Source organism: Thalia democratica, chromosome 1, assembly GCF_965202585.1.
Source record: "Thalia democratica chromosome 1, ktThaDemo2.hap1.1, whole genome shotgun sequence".
NCBI lineage: Eukaryota > Metazoa > Chordata > Thaliacea > Salpida > Salpidae > Thalia > Thalia democratica.
Window position 1 is genome coordinate 51552904 of NC_139165.1, and position 23003 is coordinate 51575906.

The following is a 23003-nucleotide window of genomic DNA, read 5'->3' on the forward strand; positions in this document are numbered from 1 at the left end:
CTGAAAAAGCAAAATTATTAACTATTTATTAATAAAAATATCTCTACTTAAGTTTTACTTGCTAAATCTCTAAAATTTATTTATTTGAATTTAATCATACGTCATAATTTAAACTTATTTTTTAAACTGTTTTACTACGCAAAATTGTTTCAAGTTTATTTAACATTAATGACTTGAAAATGAAACTAGTATAGTTTTGAAAAGCTTTGTAAAACAAAATATAAAATGAGTAATCTGTTAACAATAAGTTGCAAATGGTATATAGATACTTTCAGCAAAGCTTGTTAAACAAACTTCGGTTAAATATATTTGTAAATAATTTTATATATTTTAACATTCAACACGTTAAACAATTATCGTTAACTATTGGTCCAAGAATATGGATAAGCGAAAACAGGTATAACACAACTTGAAAAGGGACCAAAGATTAAACCAGAGTTTCCCAACCAGGGGTGCTCGTACCCCTTGGTGATGCGAGGCAGCATTCAAGGGGGTGCAAGATGGCTTTAAATTTTATTTGGTAGATAAGGGTTTTTTTCTTTAACTTAGGTGACTGTATGCTAAAACTTGGTTCACTAAACATAACTATCGATTTTTAAAGCTAACAAGCAATTCAAATCATTAAAAAAAAGATAATTACGCCCTAGTATAATTAAATAATTTTAACCTAAGCTTTCGAATTTAATACTAAATTAGTAATAAAGAATAACATTTATTTGTAATTTAATAATAAATAGGAAAAAATGATCATTGATTTTAAAATGGATCTTTTGTTGAATTCTAAATCTTTTCAAGAAAATCTAGCCTAAATAAAAACTTAATTTTCCGTTAAATAAGTTTTGAGTATTTACCAAACGACGTGTCAATAGCAGTTTTATTGAAGAAATAGGATTAGCTTTTTGTTTTTATTTTTGTTATTTAAAAATAAAAGTTTTGTTTTTGCGATAAAACATAAATTCATTTTTATTTTGTTTGATTAAAAATTAATTGTTTTTCAACTTATTTAAAGGGGATTGGGTCAGCGACAAAATGACACGGTCGTCAAATAGATACGGTGCGTCACTTTGGCACGGCGACAAAATGACACGGTGCGTCACTTTTGCACAGCGACAAAATGACACGGAGGGTTTTTCTGGCACGGTACGTCACTTTGGCACAGAGGGTCACTTTGGCACAGCGACAAAACGACACGGTGCATCACTTTGGCACAGCGACAAAACGACACGGTGCGTCATTTTGGCACGGAGGTTCACTTTGGCGCAGCGACAAAATGACACGAAGGGTCACTTTGGCACAGCGACAAAACGACACGGTGCGTCATTTTGGCACGGAGGTTCACTTTGGCGCAGCGACAAAATGACACGGAGGGTCACTTTAGCACAGCGTCAAAATGACACGGTGGTTAATAAGGGAGGGAACGATTTGTTGTGAAACTTCAATCTTCATTGGTATGGACAACGATCTTATTTTTCTAGGAAACTTTTCGGTTTCCTGTCTTCTAACCGGTTTTGTAAAATCAGCAACAATCACATTGATTAACTTTAAAAACAAAGACCGCAGGAATTTTTGATTGTTACTACATAAAATAAAGTGATACACGTAATTTTTATACCTTCTATTGTCCATCGTCGTACTTATAAACAATATACTCATTTTTAAGAAGTAGCAAAGTGTTAGGTGTGCTTAAAAGCTGTGCTTAATAAACGACAAATAATTATTTGTATCAAACAACGTTCACAAAGATGCAAAAGCAGCAAATTTTTTAACAAACTACGACTGCCAAAATTAAAGGGAATTTATTTTTGATTTCTTTGGAATGGAAAAACTTAAACACAGTTTTGTAATAGAACTTGAAACGAGTAATGAAAATTAGAAAATGACCTGCCATTTTACGACTAGAAAGATAAAAACTCATATTAACATATTTTTTAAACTTCAGCAACATTCTGATTTAAAAATTACAATCTTCATTTTAGATTAATCTTCAGCACATCAAAACAATAAACTAGTAGATGTAAACACAGAAGAAAGTTTGTTTTATAAACTAAAACTCAGACGTTATCGAAAACAACTTTTCTGCTGTTGTAATTCTAAATTCTAATGCGGTTCTTATTTTACGTTTTTATGCTTAAAAAACGTAATACTTGTGCTCTTTTGGCGACTTAATAGGTTGCAGTTTTGAACTAAAATACTGCGTTCCCTGACGACTTACGTTAGTAGCAACATCTTAAAAAAATCATTGTGCACTTGACTTAAAAGATCGAAGTTTTGCGCCTCTATGCGACTTATGTTAGTTGCAACATATATCGTGCACTTAGAAGTATAAATATAATGCTCTTTCGCAAATAAAATTGTGCACCTAAGCACTAAAAATGCATAGATAAAAGTATAAGTACAAATAACCGCAAATCAATTAGTTTTTTAGCAAAACATTCCCAACATCAAGCATCTCTTTAAATAAAACTCAATAAACCACTACTACACACTTGTAATACAATTGTAGACTTGCTTTAACAAAATAGAATTTTTCTTACTATTATAATAGTAAAACTTCGCAAAATAAAACATTATTGCAATTGATATTGTCAAGATTTAAAACTCGTTAAAAAAATGATTAGTAATTATCTAAATTATTTTCTCGCTGCGTTTTTTAATGGATTAGGCGTCTGATTCCTATTAGAATATTCCTAAAGCTCAGGCAACTCGTGGTCTCCAATATCTCAATACAGATATTGGAGACCACGGGTTGCCCATGATAATTAGGTAAATAGCACATCGCTTTCACCAATTACTGCCGAATGCCCCATACTTTCAAAATGTTGTTTATTTTATATCAAAAGCAAATAAAATTTCTTTTTGTTTTTACTTTTTCATCAGAAAGAAATTAATTCCTAATCAATAAACAATATTGTTTTAAAATTTTAGAAAAAGGTTTTAGAAATCCTAGAAAATGTATTTATTTTTACAAAAAACTCATTTTTTTATTTGCAAGATTGAAATAGAAAATTAAATATTATTTTCATAACAGAGTTAAGACAAAACCGAGTTTTTTTTAAACTTTTTAATAAAACTGAAGAATATAAAGTAGCAAAAATGTTTTAAAAGCAAATTAAAATCTGTTTTTACTGTATTATTATGAAATTTATTTACTGATTTTGTTTTAAATATAAATGCTATTTAATTCCTTATACGCAATAAAATACTATAATACCTGTTATACTCTAAGTTTAATTCTTTATATTTTAGGCTACAAAGTTTTGTAAAAATAAAAAAGACCTATAGTATTAACTTTAATAGAATTAACTAAATTGACGATAAACTTAACATTTAATACACTATTTTTAAGAACAACTAATTTTGGTTTATTAGGACTCAAGTTGTGTCAACGCCATTTGTTACTAGTTTAGATTAAAACTTGGGCAATACCCTTGGTATTTAACTGAACATTAAAAGGAGCACATACATAATAAATATGCGAATTGTTTCTGAAAAATTAAATAAAAGTTTTAATAGTAATATTTCTATTAATCCTCTATTACCTGAAATGCCTGGTGCAACAAAAAAGATTAAAAAAATTGACAGTGTCAGTAAAATACCAAGGGTATTGCCCAAGTTTTAATCTAAACTAGTAACAAATGGCGTTGACACAACTTGAGTCCTAATAAATCAAAATTAGTTGTTCTTAAAAATAGTGTATTAAATGTTAAGTTTATCGTCAATTTAGTTAATTCTATTAAAGTTAATACTATAGGTCTTTTTTAAGGAATTAAATAGCATTTATATTTAAAACAAAATCAGTAAATAAATTTCATAATAATACAGTAAAAACAGATTTTAATGGTTAATTAAATAACCTTTTGCTTATAGGTTTGTTAATCCATGCTATAGTGACACACCGTGTCATTTTTTCGCTGTGTCAAAGTGACGTATCGTGTCATTTTGTCGCTGTGCCAAAGTGACGCACCGTGTCATTTTGTCGCTGTACCAAAATGACGTACCGTGTCAAAGTGACGCACCATGTAATTTTGTCGCTATGCCAAAGTGACGCAAAGTGTCGTTTTGTCGCTGTGCCAAAGTGACGCACCGTGCCAGAGTGACCCACCGTGTCATTTTGTCGCCGTGCCAGAGTGACGCACCGTGTCATTTTGTCGCCGTGCCAAAGTGACGCACCGTGTCATTTCGTCGCTGTGTCATTCTGACACCCACCCATTTAAAGATAGGGCAGGTAGAATAACGAGTGATTAGCTTAAAACTCACTTGCTTGACCTTCAGAAAACGTTTATCGTTGCAGAAGGAGTGTGAGTTATTTTTTTATTTCCATATATTTAATTATTGTCAATATAGACGACTATAAAAAAAAACGATAAGCAAATCTTAATCGTTTTCTATAAAAATGTTCTTAAATAAATCATTACATGTACTGCAAGGGGTGCGAGAGCAAATGAAAATATTTTAAGGGTTTGGGCATCAACAGGTTGGGAACCAGTGGATTAAACAATCTTTCACAGGTTTTCTTTTTAAGAAATAATTTTAGTTTTATCTTGTGTTTTATTGTAAGTAAAAAAAGATTAAAACAATTAAGCTACAAAATGTAAGAGGTTTCTTCAGCAAAAAAATTTTTTATTTTAAATTATACATCTGAACATGGGTAGACTTACAATTCCAAACCATTTTTTTTTCTTTTTTTTATTAATTTCTTATTATTACTGTTACTCTTAACTCTTGGTCGGTAAGCGTTTGATCGAGTTGTAACTGAGCGGTTCTCATTAACATTAATTGTAGTTTAGTTATAAATCTTCATGTTGAAGCATTTTAATACTTAGTGGATTTTTCTAGTTTTATAATTTTTTTAAGGAAGTCAGCAGCATTGCCATAAATTAAAAAACCTTAACACTGAATATTTGATATATATGTCTACGTTTTAAGTTGAAAATAGTGATCTATTCCTATTGGGTCCACATGTTAGGATCTTTTTTTCAAATAGAGATCTAGCCCAATACGAATCTGGCAAACTTGAATTTTTTTTACTACTCCTTAATGAAAACTTGCCAGAATTTTTGAACTCACATTGTATAATAAATTTATTTGACTTTCATCTGATTAAAATCTCGTAACTATAATCTTTAATATGAACCCTTAAATATCGAGTGTAAGTTTCAAACTCTGAAGATCTGAGAATATTTAAAATGTTTAAAATTTCCTATCAATTATTTCTAACACCTGTTTTACTCTTTATTATATGTAAGCTTCAAATATATAAAAGAATTTAAGAACATTATGAGAATAACTCAGATCCTATAACCGAAATTTGTTATAGTTTTTAACTACATTACGCACAAAATTAATTTCATCTAGTTTTATCTACGGTTTTGAGTTAGTCAGCATTTAAAAATTATATTTTTTTGTAGTTTGTATAGGTTATCCATAACTTTACAACTAGCTTTAGGCGATGATAACTACGAATCAACTTTATAGCTTTCCAATAACAATTCATCCAACATAAGAACTAGTGTTTAAATAAACTAGATTGTACAGTACACATAGATATATCACATAGAAAGATATATACTTACTACAAATATTTTAGATAAATTCATAGTCATCACAAACATTTTTGCCTAAGACTCGAACAATACAGTAAACCTCGTTTATATTTTACTTCATTATTAACAATTTAATAACAATTTATTTATCACTACAAGTAAACATCAAAGCATCAAGGGCTGTTTATTTAGTTTAACTGTTTAGTTAATTTTAAAACAAAATTTTAAAGAATAACAACTTAATTTTAAGTGTTACATTTTTTTTTTAATTTTTAACTGCAAAACGAAAAACCAACCAATTAAATAAACAAAAACATTTTCTGAAACTAAATACAATAAGCAGAATATTTAACTAAGTTTATTAAAACTATATACTAAAATCAACAACGTGTATAACCAAAATAAGTTATGTTAGTATAGTTCTACCAAAGTTTTAAGAGATAACATTTATTTATATTTTTAATAAATATTCTAATAGTAAAACTTATTTTAACTTTATTTGTACATTAGATTAAAAGCTATAGGAAGTTTTCATTAATCTTATAAAAACAAAGACGAACCGACAAAAAAGTGACATAAAAGCTGAAAAAACAACACAAACTATAGTGTTGGACTGAAAAAAAAGTCTATTCGTAGTCTGGATTCTTCTTTAAAATCACGAAACCCTCAATGACATTAGTAAGTGGAATATACTCTTCAGTTGCTAACTCTGCTCTTTCACCGTAAGACAACAAAACTGGTGTTGTGTGAGTTTGAAATCCTGTCAAATACAACTTATTGCTAGAAAATAAATAATTGATAATATAATAATTTTCTTTTAAAATTTAAGTAGTTAAGGAGGTTTTTATTTGGGCTTTTGTTAGAGACGAGTAAGTTGACAATAATTTTAAAAAATATTTATTTTAACCACAGAATATATATGTATACATTTTTAAGAGTTGTACTAAAAGCTGTTACCTACAAATTATACTTTATGCTACTATCTAATGAAATAAAACAATGATTAATATTTGTTCTTAGTTCTTTGACAATATTTAGATCATATATTTTATTTGTGTGTTATTAAAAATATCATTATAAAATGTTTTTTTTTATATATATTCAAGACTATAAAACTTATTAAAAATCATACAAACCAGTAATTGTTTTAGGTTTTCCAGCTTGGCCAACAACATCAACAGCCTGCCCGACTCTGACACTCACTGGAAGCGGTTTCAAATCTTCGTCGAAAGTCTGAAGCATTCTTGGTTGAATGGCGGTCGCGAGCGTATAAAGCAAGTAGTGAGATTTTCCTAATACAGCTGTTAAATATCGAAATATGTTATCGAAGAATAACACTTCTATATATAATGAAAAAAAACAAGAATTGTTTACAACAAGCTCAAATAATACATTTTTACAAACAGTATACATTATCATAAATATAACGAATTAAAAGAATAAACTAATTATCACACTTTTTATTTTAGAGCTTGAGCAAAACAACTTACAAGTTTTGCTATCGAGGAAAGTTACTAATGATGCAAGTATACCAGCCAGAGCGACAGGACTCAACAAACTTCTGGCGCTGTGGTACGGCTGCAGTGACATTGTTCCCTGCAAAATTATTAAACATTAAAGACTTGTAACTTTAAGATTGCTTTGACCACATCAACTTTCTACAATTTGTACGTTATAACATTTAAAAAAGTAAAATTAAACCTTTCCAAGATGAACAAGTCCCTGGGAGATTCGAGTGAGAAACAGATTGGATTGATCTTTCGAATAGTATTGAGCCAAATTTCTCAACATTTGAGCCAGGCGAGCGTTGTTGGTTCCTAATAAATTTATAACATTGATTAAGCTGAATACGAGTTGAACAATTGAATATAGTTCAGAACTCATTACCAACCTGCTCCAGCAATACCCATTCCAAATATGGCGTTGTGAACGACTTCGTTGTCGTTGTCGTGGCTGAACTTGGACAGAGTGTCGAGCAAGTTCAGCTGGGGATTTGATATGGATGTGAGCGCTAGTGCTAGTGGAACTGTTCTCTTCACATTTTGGTCTCCATATCTATTTTCAACTTTACAATCAACTTCCGTAACAAAATATCACAAACAAAATTATTTGTGTGAAAATTCAGGTTTCTATTGAAAAAGAATTAGTAGAAATATATTTTTGGTTTTATAAAAGTAAGTGCTTTGACTAAAGATTTTCAAATTTCAGTTGTAATAAAATTTGTAATGTTTAAAATTAAAACCTCTTTTTATACTACATATATATTTAAGAAAGAAATGTCATTAGTACTGCTTACAAAATGTTTAAAAGTCGACTAAGCTAAAAACTTCAGGTAAAAACTTTAACTTAGCTACATAAAAATAGCTTCTTTTTTTTTGCAATTTATAGTTATAGTAAAGCAAGCTTAATATTTCAAAGAGTATATTCACAAAAGAATGTTTCATACTGTAGGGCTCTTGACTTAGAACTATAACGCTTATTTATAAATTAAAATTAACATTAACTAGTGTTGTTCAGAAACCATGTATAATCATAACATAAGTTTAAAGATTTAATACTTAAGTATTATCTTCAAAAACTTATTACCATCTCAAAATACATAGTGTAAGGTACTTTAAATGGTATATGTTACTTTTTTTCATAAACAAATTTTAAAAAGCTATCAGTAACACATTAATATTCAAATTTATTACTTTTAGACTTTATAGAAATCAACTAATCTCAACTCTTTGTTTCTTTAATATAACTTTTTTTTAAGAAAAATTCGCAAATAATTCCACTTCAAGCTTTTTTTTTAAATACTACCCCATTTTAAAACAATTTCACAACTCATTTTACTATTTCTCAAGTTATTTAAGCTTTTATCACCTGTACAGATGGCCGAACATGCGAGAGCTCATTTCCGAGCCAATATCCTCTCCCATGGAAACGAGACCGATACCCAGGACGGCAGCAGCGTGCTTCGTCATGCCCCATTGGGGACCGGCGCTGCTCTTCTTTTCCTAGTTTTATTATTATAAACAACTTAGCGAAAAAATAAACCAACTACTTGTGTGAATTATGACAGTAAGTTAAGTTGTAACATAAATAAGTTATAATTTTATTTTCCATGTAATTAAACGAATATAAGTATAAAAATATTTATGTAAACTTTCACAATACTTGAAAATTTTAAAACATTTGAAGTGTTATAAAAGTTATGTTTTATAAATACTTCAGCATATGTTACTAAATAGCCAAAAATTTTAAACAAATAGTACTATTTAGTTTACAGATTAAACTAAGATTTTGAAATACTCAAAGTAATAACAAATTATTTTATAAAAAGTAAAATAGATATACGTTCATTCAATTTATCTTGAAAACAAATTTTAGCGGTACATATATGGATATATTAAGTCAAAGTACTTTTTTATTTAATATGATCCTTACAATCATCAACAATCCATGGCGAGCCAGTTCACCTTATTTTATAAGAAGTTCAACATTACTTTTTCTTTTAACTAAATCAAACTGACATATTAATTTTATTGTATAAAGCAATGAAAATTTAACTAACTTTATTTGCAAGTTTTAATGTTTTTTATACAATTGTCAAAAATTCTTTTAATATTTAACAGGAAACAAAAAGTTACTTTTAACAGGAATCAATGAATAACTAATTTGACTTAATAAATATGCATTACAAACTGTATCAAAATATAATTAGCCATGCACAAATTAAAAAAAAAATTGAGTAAATAAAAAAACAAGTGTAAAGTAAAAAATAAATTGATAAAAAACGATAAGATTAAAACATATGTAATTAGCCTAAATGTAATTTTTGTTAATGTAACATATACTTAATTAGGGAACGGTTCTAAATTGCAGGAGGGGACTAAATTACATGAGTTCACAAAAATGCGTGAGGTAACAGAATTGCACGAAGACAATTTTGCACCAAGGGTCAATTTTGCACAGAGTAAAAAAATACAAAAAAAAAACAGATAAAAAATAAAATTGTTTAAAAAAAAAAAGCTACTGACTGAGGGTAAGGGGTAACAGTGATAGTAAAAATTTAAAAATAACTAATAAAAATTATAATAAAAAAAAAAATAATAACAATTAAAAAAAAAAAAAGCTACCGACTGAGGGGTAACAGTAAAAGTAAAAAAAAAATAAATATTAAAATAAAAAATAACTAACCGACCGAGGTTTAGGGGTATAAAAAAAACTAAATTAAAAAAAAATAATAATAAATAACTTTAAAATAATTTAACCCGTTCAAAATTGTCTTCGTGCAAAAGTATGTTTGTGCAATTTTGTACACTCGTGCAATTTTATCCCCTCGTGCAATTTAAACAGCTACCCACTTAAATAATGCTTAAAATATTACTGTTCACATATCAACTGTCTTTTAATTTATCAAGATTTTAAGACTACGTTTTTAAAAATTCTAAACAAAAGAGTGATTATAATAAGAAGTGAATTAATAAGGCACTTTAAAAGTGTTCAGTTGTGTGACATCCCTAGTCTTACCAAATGTATTTTCGTATTAGATTTTTTAGGTGCATCATAGACCTCAGACTGGGAACGCTTTCTTTTAGAACCTACTTCTGGCATTTTCTATCAAAGGTCTCAAAATTATACCATCAAAAGATTCATTGAGTTTTTAATATTTAACACGAAAAACTTATCAATTAGTCGCAAACTGCATATTTTAATTGTAGTATTTTATTTTAAATGAATCTGAAACGTAAGACCAAAATAAACAAAATAAGAACTGGCTTTAAGCTGTATTGTCAATCTTTAAAGCTATTAATATAACTGTTAATAGAACAATGTTATTACTTGCTAATTTGCTAAATAACTTGCTAAATAAATACGTAGTTTTTAAGTATCAAATTCTATAATAGCTGTTTAGTTTAGTTGTTACAAAAGATTTTTATTTATAAGTTTGGTAGGTGTCAGATATATACGAAGGGACACTTTTGCACATACTTAGTTTAAGAAACTTTTGTTTACTATAACTATTATCTCTAACCCTTATCATTTTCATTTATTTTTTCCCTTGTGCAAAATGGACTCTGGTTCATAAATAACCCTTCGTTAAAAAATAATTTCGTGCAAAAGTGACCCTTCGAGAAAAAGTATTTCCGTGCAAAAAAGATCCTTTGGTGCAAAACTGACCTGTTCCGCTAAAAGTGTTTTAAGATAATCGAGTGAAATCTTTAAGAATTTAATACATTTTAATTTCAAAACCCTTAAAAAATAAATACAAGAATACTATTGATACTAATTTTACCTAAAAAACGTACGGTTTAACTCAAGTCACATAGTTTAAGTCGGAAAAAGCGTCAACTAACAGATTTCTTCGCCGTCTTATCAGAGGAGGTTGCAGCTTTTTCTGGTGACTTGCTGGCTTCTTTCTTCTTGCCACTTTCATCCTTCTCTTCTTTTTTAGCTTCGGAAGATTCCTCAGTATCAGAGCAAGTGTGCAAAAACTCTTGAATTTTCAACACGTTTCCGGTACCTATATGAAGCAAAACAGGATTTCAAAATGAAAAGCTTACAACTGTACAAACTTCGATAACTAGAATACCTTAAAAATTAAAAGTATAACACAGTTTAGAAAATAAGTAAATTTACACTTGTATAATGCAAAATTACATTAAATTGACAAAAAACAATTATAACTTCACGAACATTAATAACTGTAATTAAAATTTAAACTATATAGTATTTGACTATTTGATAAAAAATTATTAAAGTAAATCAGTACAGTAACCTCTCGCTTATTTACGCACATTGTGTCCACAGAAAAAATGCGTAAAGACATGAGAGATCGTAAAGATACGAGAGGTACAAAAAAACCTACTATAATGGCTGTTTTTTGATATTGCATCTAGTTAAATGTAGACTTATTTATCTACTATTAAAAAAAAAAAAATTATTTAAAATAATAATACTCGAATTTTTTTTAATTTTTTTTAATTATAAGTAGATTCTATCTTTATCTTTATTTAAATTTGACTTATTCGATACAAAACATATATATTCTATTTTTATTAGCAAATTCAATTTATAATTAAGCATTTTTTTACAGTTAAGAAATGGGGTGGTGTCTATATTAAAATTTGTGTTGCTTTATTCATATATAGAGCAATAGTGCTGTATTATTTTTTTCGTTTTAAACTTTCATTATTTAAGACAGTCATATTTCTTTCAAAATTTTAATTTAATCTCTTATTGTTAACATAATTTCTAATATACTGAGGCATAACTAAATAATTAGCAATTAGTCAAGGAACATAAGTTTACAAAGTCTAAAGATATAAAGAGGTAAGTTAGCATCTAAAAACATATTTTAAATTAAAAATTTACAGAAAACCTAATTTATGCAATACTAAAAAAACTGTAATTTTTACATTTTGATTTTTTTAGAATTCTAAAATGCGTAACTAAAAGAGAGTGCGTAAAGATGTGAGAGGTTACTGTACTATAAAAAACAAATCAGTCTATTTTTGGTTGAAAAGTGCAGTGTTTAAAAATATAAATAAAAAAAACTAATTACATGTTTTTGCATTGAATTTATCTGACTTTTTGTATTTTATTTCTATGGATTATAACATCAATTTTTTAAGGTTTTTATAAACTAACTAAACTTTAAAATATTCTTTATTTAAATTTAATTTGATTAACAACCTGCATAAGCACATGCTTCAACCAGTGTAACTGCAAATCCTTTGAATGGTTCAGGTACGGTTTCTAACAATTCAATTGTTGTATCAACTGCATCTTGCTTGCCTGTTGAATTGATACATTTTCAGTTATTAGTTTTAACAATTTAATCACTATGAGTCATTTAATAGTCTCATTACAATTAATATTTCTTAATGTTAGCTCAATTACATAACTTTTAATTTATTTTATACTATATGGAATAAAACAAGTAAATGTGTTATAGTGTTCGTACTAATAATTGTACATAATAAAATCAACATTCAACAGATTTAAACAAACCAAGGAACAACAGTCCAATAGCAAGAGCAAAGAAACGAGACTGTGAGTCTTTCAAATCGGATGGCTGAGCAGACATGAGATAATCAATGAGCGACTGCAACACTTCGCTGTTGCACGATCCAACTCCGACCAATCCGAGAGACAACGCTGTGATTGCTTTCACCTGATTGGTTATTAACACAAATAAAAAACGAAATCATGTTTTTATCACCATAGTTATAATAGTTACAACAATGATAATGATCGTTAGTAAACATTTAAGATATTAAAAGTATTAATAATAAAACCTATATCTTTTAAACATGTTTTAAAAAATTTAACTGATTTGCTAGTCATTAAATTCAGAAAAATTCATAGCAATATCAAATTAGTTTTAAGTAGACTATTCAAGAGTGTATTTAACAACTCATTTTAATCTAAAAAATCGCTTATAATACCTGTATAAAAATGTTAATTTAAGAAATCAAACTTCAACAAAATAGATAAACATAGACAAAAATGCTATGTAAACATAATGAAAAAATAATTCATAGTAATTAAATCAGATGTATTATTAAGGCAATATTTCTAACTTCCATGTTTGATTTAGAATCTTGTATTGCTGGTGTGATAAGCTCATAAATGTCTTCTCTGTCTGTTCCTGCATATGCTAAACCGAGCCTGTTGTATTTACATATAAATCATAACTTCTATGTTAAGGCTGGTATCTTTAGTGTCATAAATTCTAACTTTATTTAGTTCATTTATTTTCATGAAAGACATAAGCAGTTTAAGAAATATAAATGCAACACAAGTAAAAAGTTAAATTTTTTCAAATTTATAAATTATTTATAGTTACAAAACCGTACCCAAGGATGGAACCGATTCTCATCACATTGCTAGAGTTAAGAACATAGTCGGTTAGCAGCGCAAGAGCAGGATCACATTCGTTCTTCACACTTGTATTCACAATTCCGCAGGCCAAAAGTGCTCCTTAAATAAAAACAAATTTCAGTAGAGTTAAAAGAAGACTTTGAATTTCTAGAGTTAAAAGAAAACTATTTAACAGACTCTTTCAGACTTGGTATTTTAAAATTTTGTCTCAAAACGTATTTTATATTTTTTTAGAAAATGAACCTGCTTTAATGTAGTCATCAGAACTGTACAAAAATTTGTCAATTTGTTGCAATCCTCCGTCAACATCCCACAATAGAACCATTCCAAGTGATGCTGTTGTGGCCATCATTCCTAAATTTTCATTTTGTTTTAAATTTCATTTTAATATCTTTATTTTGAAATTTATTAGAAGCATATATGATTTATAAAGCATTTTGTCAGCCACTACTTGCAGACTGTTTAAAAGAAATATTCAAGTCCAGCAAATAATACATATATGTTTGTTTCCGTACTATCTAGTTGTTTACATTTAAATTATTTAGTCCTGGACAAGACATTAAAAGGTATCCGTGGTGTGCAACTCGATAACCGTAAGGTTCTTCGTGCACCAGGTCGTAAGACCATATATTTTGAGCGTTTTTTCTCGTTCAATAAATTCTATTTATAAGTATATGCTAGTGCAATTGACTAAAACAACATAGTTTAATATATAAAAAAGTAACTATGATAAGGGAAACAAAACACTAGAGTTTACCGCTTGAGGAAATAATTTACAAATGCTAATAATATCTAACTTAATAACTAAATTGTAAGTTTATATTTCTCAAATTAAGCTTTTTTCATAAAATTTTTAAAGAAATTCATTAAGCTACATAAATCAAAATTAGATTAAGCAGTTTTATGTGTATATAAACGTAATGATAACTAGTTACACGTAGTTTTTACGAAGAAATTTATAAAAGCAAAAATGTAATTCTATGCTTGTAGTGGTCTTAAAACGGTCTATTAAATAACCAAAAATTCTCAAGTTACTATTTTTAAAAACATTCATAACATGATAATTAAATATTTTAACAATGTCTTAAAACTAAAAATTTCATTTATATATCAAGCTTTTTGTGAGGTCAATGTAATTTAATATATCGAATAACAAAAACTTTTAAATAAACCTGTAAGACTACTAATAATAACAAACCATGCTCTTTGTTTCTGTAAATCCACTTGTTACCTTCTCCGAGAAGAAGCTTATCTGAACCGAATCCACAATTAACAAAGCCGTTGACGTATGAAGAGGCAAGGTTCATACGTGCTGAGTCGACATTTGAATTTCCTAGTCCTAAATTTTCATTTTATTATATAAAAAAATCAAAACTTAACTGAACTTTATATTTTATATATGAATTTAAGTTTTTTTAAGAGTTGTTTGGTTTTAAAACAGCATTTAATAAATTGGGCATAAAGTATACAAAAACCGTTGAAGAAAAAATAATTTTACACTAGTTGGTTTACAATAGTATTCAATTTTGGCCATAGAGCGGTCACACATTTTCCTTACAAAAACTAACACTAGCTCTTATATGAAAGCAAGTGTGAAATATAAGTTTTTCTCCATATCAGTTAGCCATATATTTAATTTCAAACTTCATAGCAAAAGAATTAAACAACTAACTGGAGTTTTCCAAATGTGTCTTGTAAATATCTTCAGGTACTTTAGGTTCAATTATATCCAATTCTCTAAAAAATATTCTTTGTTTGTAATTTTTGATTTAATCAACTTAAAAATCATGTAACCAATTTTTTTATTTAATTATTCTTCTATTTTAAAGGAACTTAATATAGATAAACAAGTATAAAATTATTAATTTAATAAATTACACAAACATTTATTTATTTAAAATTTATTCTTAAGTTAAAGACATATAAAATATTATATTTAATAACAAAACTATTTTTTTTTTTTATTAGGAAGTTTATTTTCTGTACAAAGTTATATTAGAATAACCTAAAACAACTTATACCTTTTTTTATCTATGCGAAAATACTTAACTAATCTTATGTTTTTTCTTTACGTATGCAAATTTTAGCTCAAGTTACAAAGTACCCCTTAAAGCGCTTAACTTTTATTTAATGGATTGATTGAATAAATACAAACCGCTAAACATGAACATGTATCAAAAACCTGGCAAGTGCGAGGAAATGGGTGTTGAGGTGGGAGTTGGACATGATATCGTTTATTTCTTCCGCCATGTCTTCACCGAGCACATCCTCGTCAACTTCGAACACAATCTGCTGGCGACGAAGCGCGAATGCCAGTTGTTTCATCAGCAACCTTTGTTTGTATAAAATTTTACTATGAGTTATACAATTTCATGTAATAAAATAATGCTACACTCTGCTTAATAATAAAATTTGGTATGACAACGCATATTTTTAGTAACTACTAGTTTTGCCATAAGTACTAATGTGTAATCACTGATTCTCAAGTTTTTTAACATTTTAAAACTTAAAATAAAACTCTTTTAAATCAAACATATTTTAATAGGAATTTATGCTAAATTGTTTTGGTTATCATAAAAGACAAAATAAATTTGACAAGTATTACATAGAACACCATGACTACTAAAACAACTGTGGTCTTATATTGACAAGTTTTTTACCAAAACAAACTTTAAAAAGTATTTAAATAATAACCACACATTTTATTTCATTTTATAACTCATAAAAACTTTATGTGCCTAGTAAAAACTACTTTACGGTTACTAAAATGTAAACTGTTCTTTTTTTTAATTATTGCACATAAACAATATAAAATCATAAGAAACAACAAACTTATCCTTGCAGGAGTAAAAAACTTCTTTTATCAGATCAAGATCGTTATATTGCATGGAAAGTCTTAATGCATCCGGGTATTTTTCAAACTTTCGGAAAATTTGGATGGCAGTCTTTAAAAGAATTGAATTTTCCGGGTCAGGTAAAAATGGAACACAACTGAAAAAATTGTATTTGGTAAATTGCAATAAACTTATTACTAACTAATGTAGGTAAAAACAAAGTTAAATTGCTTAGGACTTGAAAAACAGCTTTAGTTTAGGTAAATCGTTTTATTTTATTACGCAAAAAAAGATCTCACAGTTAAAATCTACAGTACAATTTTAAAATGTTTATTCTTGATGTACCTGTGAAGGTAGAGACAAACACGATCAACGGTAGTTTCATCAACATGCTCAAGAATAAGATCAAGTTGTTCAATTTCCATCAACAAATCACAAGCTTCTGTTTCAGCATTGTGGCTCATGTCGTAAGGAATGATCTCCTATCAGGCAAAATATAAAAACCGTAAGTTAACTGAACTTAAGTTTATATTTAGTAGTATTACTTCACTTAATTTATTAAGCAAACATATACAATAAAACATTTAGCTTTAATTCATAAATTTCATACTTTTACAAGACTAAGAATTTTTTGTTGCTCGTCTTCAGTAAGCGGTTCTTCTTTATTCCATTCTGCTCCAATTTCTCCAGAAAGGTGTCTGAAATGATATGGTTTTAATTCCACAGATTAATTGTTAGGGAATTCTACTTAATGTTTTTTATAAATAAAACTCAAAATAATAAGCATTAATTCAAAAACCTGACATATTCGTGACCCCAAGTACCAACTCCATCCTTGGATCCAATGAGACGATACTTCAAGCATTCACGTTCTTCAGAAATTGTCATTCCTAGTACCGATATTACATCAGCACAGAAACCCTAATAATATATAAATTGTTTAAATAAATAAAATTGGTTGTTAAAATAAATAAATAAATGTAACAGCAAAATATATTTTATTAAAAAAACACTTTAAAACGTTTTTAGAAGTCTATGTAGACATAAAAATGTAATGCTTTCTAAACATAATAAAACACTATTTGTATTGCATTAAGATAAGTTAATTAAAGTAATAAAGGATAAAGAAGAATAGTATGAATACATAATTCTTTTTCAATCTAAATACACTACTTTACTATCTTTATGCAGAACTCTCACTAAATTAAAAAAAAAACTTTTAATTAAATTTGAATAATGTGTAAAAAATTTTTCAGGGTTGCCAAAGTTTTTTTGTTAATTCCATCCAGGTTTTAAAAACAATTTTGGCAGGGTTACTAAATGCTTTTGGCAAATTTTCCCCAGGTTTTTAAAATTTCCTCCAGGTTTTTAAAACTACACATATTTGGGTCTATTTTTAGTTTAAAGTTAAGTTTAAGGTAAGAAACTGTGTTAAATAGTATAAAAACATTGAAAAGATACTGTAAAGTTACTTTTAATGTGTTTTTTAATAAAAAAATTTTGATGATGACAAAAATAGTTTATCTATATGAAAGAAGTTTTGTGTCAAATCGAAATTTTACTACTGAATATGTTAAACTTGTAAGAAATCTAGGTTTTTTTAGTGAATTTTGTTCAAAATTCCAAGTTTTTTTTTCAAAAGTTCTCAAATTTCAGGTTTTTCTAGGTTTTTTAGCCTAATTTATCAAATTCCATTTTTTTTGGCAACCCTGTTTTGGTCAATTTTTAGTATAAAATCAAACTTAACTTTGAAAAAAACTGTTTTCAATAGTATAACAACTTTAGTTGGTCTTTTAAATTGGTTTAATAAGTACTAATAGAATTTGTTAACTTTACATACTTATTTAACTGTTAAATATTTTTAAACATTTATTAACTGTAAAATATTAAAGTATTCTATTGCTAAAAAAAATATTTCATATACTATTTTGATTACTTATGGTTTTAAATCGAATATCAAAAGTTCTTACCTTAAGTTTTAAGGAGAAAAACCTCGTATAATTTAAACTTTGAAGAGATACTTTAAAGCTACCATAAATTTGTTTTCTAAATAAAAAAATTTAAATGATACAAAATTTATTTATCTTTATGATATACTTTTGTGTTTTATCAAAAATTCATTACTTTTTAATGTTAAAATTGTTTTTAACTTAGGTTTTTCATTGATTTTTGTTCAAAATTCCAGTTTTTTTTTTCTCAAATTCAATGTTATTTTTGCCTAAATTTCAAATTCCAGGTTTTTTGGCAACCCAGTCTATTTTTCTAGAAAGCGCTATGTTACTAGCTTCTGTATACTGAAGTAAATACACAACTTAAGTCGCTCAGTAATTTTGTGTTACGTAGAAAACAATGTTTTTGTACACAAAAACTTTAGCTCGTAGGGAATAAAATTTAAGACAAGTTTTGTCTAAATTCATTTTCAACAACCATATTTTAAAAACCTCATAGTCCTAAGTGTAGTCATTAATAGAAATAGACTATAAATAAAATAGTTTTTGTTTAAGAAAAAGTAATTTATAACAAATACTCTTCCAATCTAATAATTATACATTATATAACTTTCTAACACTTTTTTATCCATTATACTAGAATCAGGTTTGCCACTCGTTTTTCCAAAAAATTTTCCAGGTTTTAAAAAGTAAACATTTTTGGGTCTATTTTTAGTTTTAAGTTAATTTCTATAAAAGAAACTGTGTTAAATAGTACAAAAACATTTAAAAGATGCTGTTAAGTTACTTTAAAGTGTTTTTAATAAAAAAATTTTTTGATCATGACAAAAAAATCTTGTTTATATGATAGATTTTTTGTGTCAAATTTAAATTTTAGTACTGAAAATGTTAAAATTATTAAAAATTCCAGGTTTTTTTCAAAATTTCTCAAATTCCAGGTTTGTCCAGCTTATTTTTGCCTTAATTGTTGAATTCCAGGTTTTTCCAGGTTTCCAGGTAAAGTGGCAACTTTGTAGAATTCTATAACTATTTTCTTCATAAATAAGAAAATAAAAGTTAAAAAGAGAAATTTTTTATATAAGAATTTTGTTAATTATTTCATCACACAATAAAAATTATTTAAACATTTGAGTATATTCATTAAAAACTGTCTGCAAGTAAGAAAAAAAGTAAAATATGGTGTTTCATTGTACCCATTTTAATATTTTATTTTTTTTTCAAATAGTTCATATTTTTCAGAGTTTTTCAGTGTAATAGGAAACATTCACAAGTTTAAAAAATTAAAAGTTTTCATAAGTAAAAAAATAACTAGTTGAATTCAAGTGATTGAGAAGTAACTCAAAAATTAAGTAAAGTAAATATTATAAAAACTGGAGTTTGAAGTTTTTTTTACTGTAAGCAAAAATAATTGATTTTAAACAGTTAGTTTTTATTACAGCATATAAATTAAAAATTATTGGACAAAAATTATATAAAGTTTTTTAGTGAAGTACAACATGATAAAGAAAACATATTGATTTAAAGTTTAAACTAAGATTAACTTACTTTGCATTCACTATTTTTCATATTTTCATGAACTACTTTTAGGTCTTTATAGTAAGGACGTAGAAATTTTAGTGGTTTTGGCACAGCTGTGATTGAAGACGTTGATGAACGAATTTTAGTGCGAAGAATTTCCAACGCATTTTTATACACATCAGGATTGTTCTCCTATATATTTTGAAAGATAGTAACATAAGTTTTAGAAGTGTTGCATAAAACTAAATGAAACAAATATTTATAAATATAAAAAAAAAAAACGGAAATCTTGAATTACCAAAACTAAAAACGAAATAATAAACTTTCACTAAATCTTTTTATTTTTTATTTATAAAATATCTAAATTTTAACTTTTAATCAGTAACTTATTTAGTCAACTAATAGTTTTAAGAAAGATATAAATACTATTTTTTTTAGAAAATTATTTATCAATGAAATGTAATTATTACACCATTAAAAACAATACTTTACTCTTACAAGCCTGTATACTGATCATATAAACGTTCTTTATTATTTTAAAGTGTATTTATAGTTAATTATTGAAAAAACTATTAGAACTTGAGACAAAAAATACATAACAGTTCAACAAAAGTTTTTTTTAATATAATAAATACTTACTACTTAATTTTCTTTTTGTACTAACCTTAAGTCTTTCAACACATAAAGTGAGTTCATCATTTAACTGCTTGTCTTCTTCAGACTGCAAAAAAAAATAAGTTGCAGAATGCAGTTGAACAATTTGAAAATAACATTCATAATTTTAGACAAATAAATTATACAATTATCGTAAGTGATTTGATTACTACATAACTTTTGTATTGTATTAACTACTTGATTTTAAAATATATTTTTTATAAAACATAAAGCAATCTTAAAAAACAGGAATACTTATAACATATTTTTTGGGTGGATTCAGATTTCCACTACCTTTTTGAACTGCTTGAAAATTATGCAAATAATTTACATATTTGCTGAGTCATCAAAATATATTTTACTTTTATTTTTAACTTTAATATTTTTTTTTCTTTTATGTCTATGTAAGGTTGGTTAGGGATAAGGGTATAAATATTAAAAAAAAAACTTTAAAAATACTTTTGCTGCTTAGCAAATATGTAATTTATTTGCATGAATTTTAAGCAATTCAAAAACAGTTGTGAAAATTTGAAGCTACCCAATTGTTTTTGTTTATTGCGAACATTGTTATTTTTCTTGAAAATACTTGAAAACTATAAACTATTTTTATCTATTTTATTATTTACTTAAATTAAATAGCTTATGAGCTGATTTGGAAATAACGTTCTTAAGGTTTGTCAAAGCTAAAGCTCTTCCACTCTATTAATTCATTTAAGTTTAATTTGATTAAGACTTAAGCAAATTTAGATAAGTATATTGAATTTAAATATAATTTAATGGTTTAATTCATAAATAACAAAGTTGGTATTAATGTATTTTAACCAATTCAGTTTCTTCTTCTTTAGGCTTTTTTTCAGAAACATTTTCTTTTTCATCCTTAGTTAATTCTTCATTTTTTAACTTTTTTTGGGATTCTACAGTCATTTCAAATGTTTTCAAAATTTATTCAAATATCTAAAAATATACAATATTTGCATCATTTTTGCTAACATAAAAACAATTTCAAATGTGTTATCAACAAAATTTATATACCTAAACCTAAATTCTAATTTTTAAAAGATTACAAAATTGTGCTTAAAAATTAATTTAATAATTAACTTGCTCAACTGGGGTATTTATCATTTATATCTTTTTAACATGTCATATATCCAAGTGGGTAACTTCAAGGGTTGCCACTCTTTAAAGCAAAATAAGTCAGCCTGAGAGACTAAAACTAGCCTTAGTCAGCCTGAGTTTATAATAAAATTGAAAAATAAGTAGTAAAAATCAGAAACCAAAAACAATTACTGTTATCTGAGTTTGTCACTAAATAATTGCAGGTGTCAACTACAGTGTTGCAGGCAAAAAAGTCAACCTTAATGTTAAGAAACTAGCCTAAGTCAGCGGGAGTTAATGAAAAGTAATTAAAAAAACTAATATGAGGCATAATTTGAACAAATTTCTCTTAATCAAGCTCTAGTGTTAAAAATACTAAAATAATAACAAATGAACAAAATTCTAAAGAAAAAAGCTAGTTTTAGACTAAAGAAGAAATACTTTAACTTTACTGAGGTTTACCATAAAATTTAAACAAGTTTGATTTTTTCTAAAACTTTAAACAAGCTTAGTTACTCTGAGCAGCATGAATGTGTGACAACACTGTGCCACTGGTTTTTACAATTTTCTAGGTATTTAAGTACAAAGAGGGGGAGGTCACCTTGATTTTTACAAGTTGATCTTTTTTTATAGAGTTTTATCTGAGCTATCAGACATTTTTAACTGCTTAAATAAATTCAAAGTAACTTATGATATAAAAGCAATCGAATTTGGTGCGCTCAAAAGATTCCTAATGGAAGGCGCAATAAAAACAACACAAAAAAAGATATTTTATTTATCTTCTCCTTCATTTTTCATCTTCAAATTCAAATTTTCACAGAAAGTCAATTTCTAATTTTCAAATAGATTTAATGCAGGATTGTTTTTAATTTTGAAATATAAAATATATTTTAAAAAACTTTTTTTTTTGTTTTGTAGTTTGAAATTTTTATTTTTGTTAAACTATATAAGGAATGTTTCCTGAAAGTTTGAGGTCTCTAGCTCAAAAATTGAAGAAGATAGATTTATAGTAATTTTTTAAATTTCTAAGAAAATTGAACTCAAAAAATTTTTGGTCGGTTTATTTGTATCGGAAACTTTTTACAAAATTTATAACATTTAATGAGTTAAATAAATCTTTGAAATTATATAAAGACTTGATCATATAAGAGCCATTTTTTTTTATATGTTTGACTCCCTATGCCCATAACTTGACCCTCTTTTTTGAAAATTAAATTTATGGTAAGAAATGTGTTTATTAATAAAAAATTATCAAGACAAAACTGTAATTTTAACTATGTTATAAATTTTAAACTTTGAATAATACATTTTTTTGTATATATAATACATACAAGAGATGATAAATATTTCTTGTCTAATTAAAATTATGTTATTCTAACCATAAAAGTTGTAAAAAACTGAAGATTTTTCAGGTAAAATGGCCTACCTGATATTGTTAGTTTTTATAATTATTTTTTAAACAAAATAAAACATTGATTTAAAGTATATAATATTATTTTAAGTAACAAAAACTGACTTAAAATTTTGGAAAATAA

The 23003-nt window shown here is 26.7% G+C and overlaps 1 protein-coding gene across 1 annotated transcript; it reads right to left on the bottom strand.

The window, feature by feature from the left end:
* Positions 1–5771: 5771 nt before the first annotated feature.
* LOC145845472 (26S proteasome non-ATPase regulatory subunit 2-like) lies at positions 5772–21329 on the bottom strand. Its single transcript, XM_082952732.1, has 22 exons — positions 21196–21329; positions 20384–20440; positions 19747–19911; positions 17052–17173; positions 16863–16950; positions 16598–16734; positions 16251–16409; positions 15601–15750; positions 15091–15155; positions 14617–14757; positions 13662–13772; positions 13394–13517; positions 13118–13205; positions 12546–12708; positions 12228–12329; positions 10889–11055; positions 8412–8545; positions 7435–7598; positions 7245–7360; positions 7034–7139; positions 6680–6844; positions 5772–6303 (listed from the first exon to the last, which is right to left on the bottom strand). Exons 1-22 carry the CDS (start codon positions 21295–21297, stop codon positions 6170–6172), a joined length of 2760 nt encoding a protein of 919 aa, XP_082808858.1. The 5' UTR covers positions 21298–21329; the 3' UTR covers positions 5772–6169.
* Between the last annotated feature and the right edge of the window lie 1674 nt (positions 21330–23003).

Bases quoted from the DNA above. Each gene is read 5' to 3' on its own strand.
- LOC145845472 (XM_082952732.1), bottom strand. From the start codon at position 21,297: ATGACTGTAGAATCCCAAAAAAAGTTAAAAAATGAAGAATTAACTAAG. The intron at 19,912-20,383 runs GTTAGTACAAAA...CAAAATATATAG, and splicing joins TATGTGTTGAAAGACTTAAG to GAGAACAATCCTGATGTGTA. The intron at 15,156-15,600 runs GTTTTTGATACA...AATATTTTTTAG, and splicing joins CATTTCCTCGCACTTGCCAG to AGAATTGGATATAATTGAAC.